The 10,820-nt window shown below is 38.7% G+C and overlaps 2 protein-coding genes across 6 annotated transcripts; one reads left to right on the forward strand and one right to left on the reverse strand.

The window, feature by feature from the left end:
* Positions 1–2,549: 2,549 nt before the first annotated feature.
* Positions 2,550–6,239, reverse strand: LOC112006573 (FHA domain-containing protein At4g14490). 5 transcript variants are annotated; one of them, XR_010632718.1, is made up of 3 exons: positions 5,119–6,238; positions 4,591–4,857; positions 2,550–3,968 (listed from the first exon to the last, which is right to left on the reverse strand). XR_010632718.1 is itself a non-coding variant. In XM_024038856.2 (2 exons), the coding sequence occupies exon 1, from the start codon at positions 6,121–6,123 to the stop codon at positions 5,158–5,160; it is 966 nt and encodes a 321-aa protein (XP_023894624.2). In that variant the 5' UTR covers positions 6,124–6,239; the 3' UTR covers positions 4,353–4,868; positions 5,119–5,157. The 5 variants fall into 5 exon arrangements, 3 of the variants coding, with proteins under 3 accessions (XP_023894624.2, XP_023894625.2, XP_023894623.2); XR_010632719.1 differs by lacking the exon at positions 2,550–3,968 and adding an exon at positions 4,353–4,479; XM_024038856.2 differs by lacking the exon at positions 2,550–3,968 and having other exon boundaries at positions 4,353–4,868; positions 5,119–6,239.
* A 1,889-nt stretch (positions 6,240–8,128) lies between these two features.
* LOC112006533 (uncharacterized) lies at positions 8,129–9,325 on the forward strand. Its single transcript, XM_024038809.1, has one exon. It carries the CDS (start codon positions 8,129–8,131, stop codon positions 9,323–9,325), a length of 1,197 nt encoding a protein of 398 aa, XP_023894577.1.
* Positions 9,326–10,820: the final 1,495 nt, after the last annotated feature.

Genomic DNA, 10,820 nt, shown 5'->3' on the forward strand with positions numbered 1-10,820 from the left:
GGGACTAGACATCTTTAACATTTAAAAAAAACAGGTCCTAGAAATGTCTTCAGACATAGCACCCTTATCCTCAACAATCATATATCTACTCCTTTGCCAGAAGCATATCTGAGTGAACTTATCCATGCAACCAAGTCCCCTACTCGATTTGACACTTGTTGATCAGCTCCACTATTTGGTAACCAGGGCCTCTACTCTTGTTGCATATCCTAACATGCACAATTATTACCATGGCAATGCTCTATCCAAAAGAAGATACGTCTTCAACCAGGCCTCTGCCCTTTTTGCCACTTGTAAATCCATGACTTAAGCCCCTACTTTCTTCTAAAATGTATAATGTACATTACCTTTAAGCTCTGTGGTCTATAAATAGAGTCCTTGTAAGCCTGAAAAGGCAAGAGAGAGTGAAGGAAACCCTCATAGCCATTTTAAGTCCTTCTGAGTCTCATATGTCTAATGTAAAAAAGCTGTTGAATCTAATAATATCTCTTGGCTTGTTGTATCTTGTTTTGTGTTCTATTCCTTATGTAATCTTTTATATGTTCTTAATAATGTACGTCATTAACCAGTTTCTATAATTCTCTTACTCCATAATCTTCTTACAATCCCTGTGTTTATGTATCTGGTTGTCTCCTCCTTTGTGGGTGTACCCTTGTTTTAAACTTGTATAACAGAAAATAAATAACAATCCCAAAGCATAGTAAATAAAGTTCAAATCCCTACAAAGTAAAGCAACAATTTTAAACCAATACAATACAAGCTACCATTCCAAAGCACCAGATGGAAATTTTGGTGACAATTCAAGGTATCTCATAAAATGAGCAACAAAGTATACGATAAGGCAAAAGCATATATGATATATCTTCTCCAAAAGCAGATTTATAGAATCACTACAATGGTTTCCCGAGGAAAATTTTTCTAGTTTCAAAAGCATTTTGCAACAAAAAAGGGTTTGTGATCAGAATTAATGCTAATTGACTTTATTTGGTATAATTTTATTTCTAAATTTAATGTAATGGATTACATTACTTATTTCCTTATTTATTATAACCCTAAAAGCTCTACTTAGAGCTCTACAAAAATATTGTGAGACATGCTAAATTTGATGAATAGTAAGGAATTGATATTTTTCTCTTAGTTGGTGACATAAGGTTTCAAGCAGCTCTAAGAGGTAAAGCTTAGTGTTGTTTTGCTTTTCCTTTTTTTTTTTTATTTACTCTTGCAACTCGGAGAAATTATAAAGTTCTCATGGTGTGGTAGACAAGTGACGTAGTCCACCATTCTACTAAAAAACTTCCACCTATTTAAAATTGCTGAGTTAAAAAAAATTTTTAAACAAAAACTAATTACTGACTCAACAATTTTATATAACAAGTGGGAGTCTTTTAGTGGAATGGTAGACAAGTAATATGGTCCACCAGAAAACTATATAATTTCTCCCCATGCTTCACCAAGATGCAAAAGAAAAATAATAAATATAATCACTATTACAATAAGAATTCATTAAATCAACAATCCATCGATTCTGTAATTCTATACAACACATACCAACGTAAAGAATCAAGAGTTAAACACGCGCGCGCACACATGCACATATATATATATATATACACACTCACTATCTCAAAGCATTATGATGATCTTAGCAATACCAACTACTTTGTTTCTAAACTCCATATCTCTCTCTCTCTCTCAATGTTTCCTACTAAAATCTACAAGTTTATACAGATATCTCAAATTAGGAAGTCGATGAGGATTAGTCATGTATCCTAAGATATATATATATATATATAAAATTCTCCAGAGAAGTATTGAATAAGTAAGTCAATGAGGACCATAATTAAGTAAGAAGGGTTTTATCACATGGGGCCTCTAAATATTTTTACTAAATCAACAACTTTAGCATATAGAGTACCTCCTCTAAGTTGATGGCACAGACCATCCCCATGTGCCATTTCTAAATAGCGACACACCAAAAACAAAAAGCTTTGTCCATTTGACCAATTACTGGCCTAACATACATTTTTTTGTTTTGAAGTAATTCTAAAATTTTATTAGGAAAAAAGAAAGAGCTGAAGTATATGGGATGTATACAAAAGGCTCACCTAAAGAATACATAAGATATTCAATGGGTCTATTAAAGAAACCTGGATGAAGCCAGACTCATCCACTCATATGATGATCTCAAAAATAAATATTTGAGCTTAAGCGTAAAAAACTAAACAACATTAGAGCTCTTGTTTTCCTACTGTTGCGGGAAATAGGAAAACATGAATAACCTTCACAGGCATCAACAACATTAAAGCATTCTATCTAGATCATTACTATGACATCCAAACAAACCCAAACAGAGAAAGATTCAATAACCTTCACAGGAATAACCTTGCAAACCCTAAATAGAGATAAGGCACACCACGACTCTCTAGCAACTAATGGCAAGGAAGAAATATGAACCAAATCTTCACTAGACTTACATATACAACAACAATTCAGAATAATCTTCTTCTTCTTCTTTTTTTTTTTTTTTGACATTATCCACTGTTAGATTCTTTTGAGAGTGCGATATTGCCAAACCACATGTCATTCCAAAAGCAAATTCTCCTACTATTCCCAACCATAAATTTAACAAATCCAAAAGAAAGACCCTATTGATGCGGGAAGCACCCAAAAGAAAAATCTATTTTAATTTAGTTTATTTAATTTTAGAAGTCAACTATATGTTTATTGTCAATTGAATTTTATTTTGAATCTTATTAGTTAATTAGGTTACTAGTATTTTATTTCATTTTCTAGAGTAAAGGTGGTTCTTGTAATTCAATGAATTAGGATTTTCTAAGTCAGAATTAAGGTCCGGTCCTTCAAGTCTATATAAGTATGTTATTATACTCCTATGGAGACAAGTTTCTGATGAAGAAAATTTAGTTGCCAACTTCAGGTTTTGATTCCTAAAAGTTTACCATCTCACTTGGTGCTGATTATAAGCTACCCTAGGTGCTAATTCCTAGGTTAGCCTCAAGCCTGAAATTGCTTCAAAACATAAGCGAACAGACCTGATAGATAAAAATTTATAAGCATTAGCATCACAGAAAAGGATGATTCTACTTCCCTACTCAGCATCTTGCTACGAATTTCTAAGGCTGGAATGAATAATAAACGGGATAACAGATCACCTAGTGACATAGAATAGATTTTTACAAAACCTGTCTATGTACGCTTCCAGTCAAATTAAGGTTTGCTTCTTTGGTTAATCAGCGGCTAAAGGCTAGGGAATATATCTATGGTTTTAGGTTTTGATAGATTAAAAAAGAAAGTTTGACTTGGGTTGCAAAGAGGTGAGAAGTTGAGATTAAATCTGTCCACAGGCTGTGAACAATAACATGTTAAAGGCGAAAGGCAACCTTAAGGCACCAAGGCATTGTATCGCCCAAGGCGTGAAGTGACAAAGAGGCGCTAGCCCGAGTAAAGCTAGGCACCAAATTCTTAATATATTTATTATAAGTATAGAACTTAAATCATATGTACCAAGTGTATTACAATATTATAATGAAGTGTTTTTCAATGTGTAGCATGAAGGAATTGGGTCTATCAAATTATTTCAAAATAGAATTAACGTGGTTTAGGCTCTATTAGTTAATTCTAACAATACGTTTTACTACAAGCTTTTATATAACAATAAGTCTTACAAAACAAATTTGTAAATTAATTTAACTAATAATAGGTTTTATAACATGCCTTTTGAGATTAATAATCTAAAGATAGGTTTAACAACAAACTTCTATAAAACAAAATTAAATTATAAATAAAAAATAAAAAACTTGAGGCTCTTGCCTTAGCGCCTTTTTCATGTCTTAAGGCGGTTGCCTTGCTCTCCTAGGTTCTAAAGGTGAGCACTTCGCCTTAGAGCCTTTAAGGCGCCTTAGTGGCACCTCACCTCGCCTAGGCAAGCGCCCAGCTCACCTTTGACTACACTGATTAACATGGAATACCGTAAAGAATATTATAAAGGAGAGAAAAATAAGAAAACACTCTACATATAAAAGTCTTCCATTAACCAAATCAATCAATTTTAATTAATCAATCCTAACTCATTTGCATTCAAAATCACCAAATTCAAGTTATGGAGACACAAAGTACTCATAACATATAACCAGGAACTATGAAGAAAAATGGAGGTAAAACAGATTTCTATCAGTATGAACATGGTACAAATTGATTTTGAAGGCCCTGAATAAAAGCATTTCCAATAAAAGTCCAAGCAATCCTCTTCAAACTGGCTGTCTAAATAATAATTAGCATGGAGAACACATATCACCAATCAAACGAAGAATCAAGTTTTTGTTGAGAGACAGATATCACCAATTGGCATGAAGAACAGATATCACTTTAAACAGTATGAAAAGTCATGTTTTAGTAGGAGAGCCGGGTACAAAAAATATACTATGTGCAAGCACCCAGTCTCTGTAGATCAGAAGTTCAACACTACATTGTGAACATTGAATAACCAATATCAGGAAGTTTAACAAAATTTTGAATTTTGAATCTAAGAGGACACAAAAAGATTCTCTATAATATATATTGAAGATTGAATACCTCACATAGAAGGACCATATTCCTTTGAAGAATGCATGGGGCTTGTAGAGTGATTTCTTCAAAGCTTGATCCGGAGAAAAATGGCATTGTTTATTCTTCCAAATACCTTATCTCACCAATGGGAGCAAGACTAGTCAGTAGTTCTGCAAAAATCCTGAGACTTGAAACATTCCATTTATTGACTAGTTCTCAGGGTCAGTCAGATACAGGACATCCTCCCATGTTGCACTGCCAGGACGTGCTTGGATGTTTTGGATATTTTGCCTGCTGTGTAAGTACTAAGAAGATTCAAAAACAAAACACGCAGAAACAAATGAATCCTGTTCAAATACTGGTGATGTTAGGACCTAAAGGGCCTTGCAAGCACCTAACATAAGTTCCAGAAAAAACCATCCACAGCCACCTCACCGATCCAAAGATTGTCTAATACAGTCTTATCAAAGGCCCTAAATTCCTACATTGAGAACAACTTCTAAACACTAAACTATATCACATTACCTAAATGGAAATAAAAAAATGAACGCATACCTCATATACAATTCCTCTATCCCACCGGTACTTTGTCCTTCACATTCCTCTATGCTCCAACATGTACTCGCAAACTCGCTCAGCTTTCCGTTTCATTCCTTCAATCATCTCCTCAGTCGCGTCAATTATCTGTTTCGGCAAATGCACCTCCAAATATTCAATCCACTCCCCGAACGTCCTCGTCTCCAAATCAAACCCCTCCTTATCATCATCATCATCATCAACTACATTCTCCGCTGCCTCCTCTAAATTCGTCTCCACCACTTTCTCCAGTGGCTCTTCACCCAAATTCCTCGTCCCGGCCCGCCTCCTTTTACGCTTAATTTCCACTTCTGCACACTCTGCCTCCGAATTCTCTGGAATATTCTCCAGCATTGAGTCCAAAGACACAGCCTTCGCGCTCCGAGTTCGCCGCGTACTCATTTGCCGAACCGGTACCGGTTTCTTTTCCGCAACTTCGACATTCTCCGATCCATGAACATTTCTCGCACTCCGAGTCCGCCGCGTACTCATTTGCCTTACCGGTTTCTCTTTCTCTGATTCTTTTGCTTCTTCTTCTTCGCTCTTCAAAACCCTAACTCTCCGTCCGCGATTCTCTGCAACCGGTTCCTTCTCAGCAGCTCGGCGCCTAGGGTTCCGTCTGAGTCGGTTCTCATCGTTGTTGAAATTCACAAGGATAGAAGTAAACTCGCCGATCGCGATCAAATCGCCGTCGGAGAGATCGTGAGGAGTGTTTGGTTCGAGCTCGATACCGTTGAGGAGAGTGCCATTGGAGGAGTCGAGGTCACGGATGGTCCATTTGCCCGACCCGGATCCGAATGAAGAAGAAGAAGAAGACTCCGTGTCGATGGAGAGGTGATTGGAGGAGATGCCGGCGTCTTTGATGGGAAGGTTGTTGCCACGGACGATGCGGCCGATTCGGATCCTGGATCCGGGTCGGAATTCTAGGGATTCGCCTTGACGTGGGCCATGGACGATTACGAGCTTCAGAGGTGGGGGCTCCATTGTTTGAGATAAGGCTGTGATTGTGATTATGATTGTGAGAGATAGTGCAGGCTGTGGCACTCCATTTGAATTCTAGCGACGCGGGCTTGTTCTCCACACCCTCTCTTTCTAAATGGTTTCAAATTCAAAAAATTAATTAATTAATTAATTTTTTTTTTTTAATTTAAGTTAAATTTAGGTGGGACAAATTTCGATTTCTTTTTTGGGATAAATTCACTAACTTTACTTAAAATTTAATTCAATCCTATAATTTCATTTTTGTTCAATTCAATCCTCTTGTCCACTTTCTTTAGAAATTTTTTGTTAAGTGTTCTAAAGTAGGAACTAAAAACAACGTCATTTGGGTTACAAACAACACAATTTTGACGGAAATTAAAATTTAGATAACTAAATTAAATGAAAATGAAATTATAAGACTAAATTGGATATAGGTAAAGTTAGAAGATGTACTTTGTAATTTAACATTTTCTTTTATAGGTATGACAAAATTGGATTTGGACCAAATTATCCATCCTAATGGGGAATATTTTGACTAACTTCATAGCTACTCTTCCTAGATAAGTTAGTCTTCCAAAAAGCACCTAGTCACCAAAAGTGAAAGACCAGACACGACCAGCGCGGGCATGCATCATGACCAAAAACTGACGAGTGAGGCCAAGCACACTGAACTCATGTTGCAACTCCAACGTCACCTAAAACTCTCCTACATTCACACGGTTGCCAGAAATGGGATAACTCTTATCTCCTACAAATCAGTTAAGGGATAACTCCTCACTCCCTACGGATTAACTGTGGGATAGTTCCCAACTCCTACACGTTAGCTGAGGGATAACCCCATATCCCTACAATGATCATCCACAAACCCCTAAATAAAAACTGAGACACTCCAATCTTAAGGTACACAAAAAATACCTTTTAGAAACTCCTCTCCAAAAAAAGTTTACTATCGATTTCTGACTTAACCCTCGGAGGGACTTAGGCCGACACCACATTGGTGCTCTTTGAAGGTGTTTCTATTTTTTGCAGGTTCACTACTCTTCACCTTTCACTGAAGACTAAGGGTTTAGGCGATAGACCTATTGACGATTTTGAGCATCATCAGTTGGTGCTATTTATGGGAAATCGAGTGACAAGCCATCGCTCTACTCCTGAGAAAAAAGGTCATATGGTCCAAACTTAATTAATGGCATCGGTCAACCCGAAAACTAAAAATCCCCCTAAAACAGTAGAGAGGCAACTACAAATGCTCTCGGCTGCAATTGAACAACTTACGCAACAGAATGAAGCCTTAATGCTGCAGAACCAAGTGCTGGAGATATGAGTTGAACAATTATGAAAGTAGCGGCCCAAAGCTAGCAAACACTAGGAGCGCAATAATAATCACCAAACCAAGACTGCCCACCTCAAGGAAGACAAGGCGGAAAGCAATGCACCCAACAGGCAAACCAGAAGAGAAGATGCACAACCTTGTGAACCAAAAGTAGTCAACACGCGATGGGAGGATGAGATGAATGCAATGAAGGACAGGATGGACCTCATGATGAATGCTATAAGGGACAAACAGCCACGCTAGATGACTCGGTGCATTGCGTTGACTCCCCTTTCACAACGCAAGTCACATCTTTCCCCCTACCACCCAAGTTCCGGATGTCGTCTTTGAAATCTTACGATAGGGCGAAAGATCCACTTGATCACCTTGAGTCATTCAAGACCCTCATGCACCTCCAAGGCATCCCTGATGAGATAATGTGTAAGGCTTTCCCTACCACCTTGAAAGGGTCAGTGCAAGTTTGGTTTAGCAAGATTAAGCCAAACTTAATATCAACCTTCAATGAGTTAAGTAATAGCTTCGTCACCCATTTTATTAGGGGATAAAGGCATAAACGCTTGACACATGCATTGATGCAAATCAGACAAAGAGAAGATGAGAGCCTGAGGTCGTATGTTGCCAGATTAAAAAAAAAAAAAAAAAAAAAGGGCCTTGCTAATAGACGAGGTGGATGAGATGGTCCTTGTGACAACTTTCTCTAGAGGGCTCAAAGAAGGAGAATTCCTCTTTTCAATGCTGAAGAATAAGCCAAAGACCATGGCAAATATACTTTTTAAAGCTATGAAGTATATGAATGCAGAAGATGCGCTTATTGCCCAAAAGGACGGAAAGGGTAAGAGGAAGAGAGAAAACACAGAAGATGCCCGATCTGACACTAAGAAGAAGACCTCCCAATTCGATTGGAGGAAGGATGACGGGAGGATAAGGCCTCCCTCTAGACAAATCATCAACTTCACCCCCTTAAACACTCCCCTGGATCAGGTGTTGATGCAAATTGGAGACGATCCCACACTCAAATGGCTAGAAAAGCTGAAGAGAGACCCGAATAAGCGATTTAGGGATAAGTACTGCCGCTTCCATCGTAATCACAGATACGATACCTCCAATTGCTATGAGTTAAAGAGTCAGATCGAGACCCTCATCAGAAAAGGAAAATTGCAGCAATTTGTTAGAGACAAGACTGATGTACAACCGCCTCAAGGAACAAAACACCCAGGAAGAGTGGAAAAGAGTCCTAGAGCACCCCTTAGAGAAATAAAAGTGATTGTAGAAGGCTCTACATCGGGTGGAACCTCTAAGACATTAAGGAGAATATACTTGCACATGGCGCAGAGTGTTCAAATTACAGGACAACCTCCCAAACAATGTAGGATGGAAGACTTTCTAGTCACTTTTATTGAAGAAAATGCCCAGTGGCTCCATCACCCACATGATGATGCCCTAGTAATGACCTTGACGATAGCTGATTACACCACTAGACAAGTCTTGGTAGATAATGGAAGTTCCGTGGACATCCTTTATTACCCAGCATTTCAGCAAATGAAGATTGATAAGGAGCTACTTAAGCCAACAAACACCCCATTGGTTGGCTTTGGAGGAATGAAAATGCACTTGATGGGAACTGTCACCTTACCTATCACCATAAGCGCCTACCCAAGACAGTGGACTAAGGAGGTCGACTTGCTAGTAGTTGACTGCTCATCCGCCTATAATGCTATAATTGGAAGACCAACTCTCAATGCACTAAGAGCCACTACTTCAACATACCACCTTCTGGTCAAGTTTCCTACAAAGTATGGTGTAGAGGAAGCAAGAGGAGAACAAGCTGCTGCAAGGGAATGCTATATTACCATGCTCAACATGGATGAATAGTTGTCCACCATGAGCACTGAAGACCGATGATTAGTGGCAGAGCCAATAGAGAAGAAGTCACTCTAGATGACGACCACCTGGAAAAGGTCATAAGCATGGCAACTCATGCAGCGGACATAACTCGACAGGCACTAGTACTCTTCCTGAAGAGTAACATTGATTTTTTTGTATGGAGTCATGAAGACATGCCAGGGATTGATCCTAGGATAATGGTTCATAGACTCAATATCTCACCATCTTTTCCTCCAATCCGTCAGAAGAGACTTGTTTTCGCCCTTGAAAGGAATGTAGCCATAGTAAAAGAAGTGTAGAAACTTCTAGCCGCAGGGTTCATCAGAGAGGTTTACTATCCAGACTGGCTCTCCAATGTGGTGATGGTTAAGAAAGCTAACGGTAAGTGGAGGATGTGCGTAGATTTCACTAATCTAAACAAAGCATGCTTGAAAGACAGTTACCCCCTTTCACATATAGATTAGCTAGTAGACTTTACAGTTGTTCCTTAGCTTTTAAACTTCACGGATGCTTCCTCGAGTTATAACCAGATCAAGATGCATGAATTTAATCAAGAAAAGACATCCTTCGTCACTAGTCAAGGACTATTCTGTTACAAAATAATGCCTTTCGGCCCGAAGAATGCTGGGGCTACCTACTAATGACTGGTGAATAAGATGTTTCAACCCCAAATAGGAAGAAACATGGAGGTCTATATGGACGATATGCCAGTAAGGAGCAATAAGGAGAGTCGGCACCTGGCCGACCTACAAGAAATGTTCAAGGCACTCTGACACATAACATGAAGCTCAACCTTAACAAATGCGCGTTTGGAGACTTGTCAGGCAAATTTCTAAGCTTTAAGGTTTCGCAATAGGGTATTGAAGCTAATCCAGGTAAGATTCAGACCATCTTGGATATGGAAAAGTAGCGGCCCTCAATAGGTTTGTATTAAGAGCAACAGATAAATGCCTACCATTTTTAAAATGTTCAAGAAAGCCTTTGAGTGGACTAACGACTGCCAAAGGGCTTTTGAAGAACTAAAGGCTTACTTGTTGTCTCCCCCTTTACTCAGTCCATTAAAGCCAAACGAGGAGCTCTTTCTCTATTTGGTAGTGTCAGCTATAGCCATTAGTTCGGCCTTGATCAAAGATGAATAAAAGATACCGATGCTTGTGTACTACACAAGCAAATTTTTGAGGGGAGCCAAGGGGAGATACCCCCTTATTGAGAAAATGGCACTTGCTCTAGTTACAACTGCTTGCAAGCTTAAGCCATACTTTCAAGCTCATACCATAATCATCTTGACGAATAAACCATTAAAGAAGGCCATGAACAGCCCTAACGCAGCAGGGAGAATGGTCCTTTAGGCCATCGAACTAAGCGAGTTTGATGTCCAATACTAACCAAGAACGGCCATTAAGGCATAAGCTTTGACGGACTTCTTGGTAGAATTCATACCTACTGAGGACGAAGAAGGCGTGGAATGGGGGGATACCCCATA

The sequence above is a fragment of the Quercus suber genome, unplaced genomic scaffold (assembly GCF_002906115.3).
Source record: "Quercus suber isolate HL8 unplaced genomic scaffold, Cork oak 2.0 scaffold_16, whole genome shotgun sequence".
In the NCBI taxonomy this organism is placed as follows: domain Eukaryota; kingdom Viridiplantae; phylum Streptophyta; class Magnoliopsida; order Fagales; family Fagaceae; genus Quercus; species Quercus suber.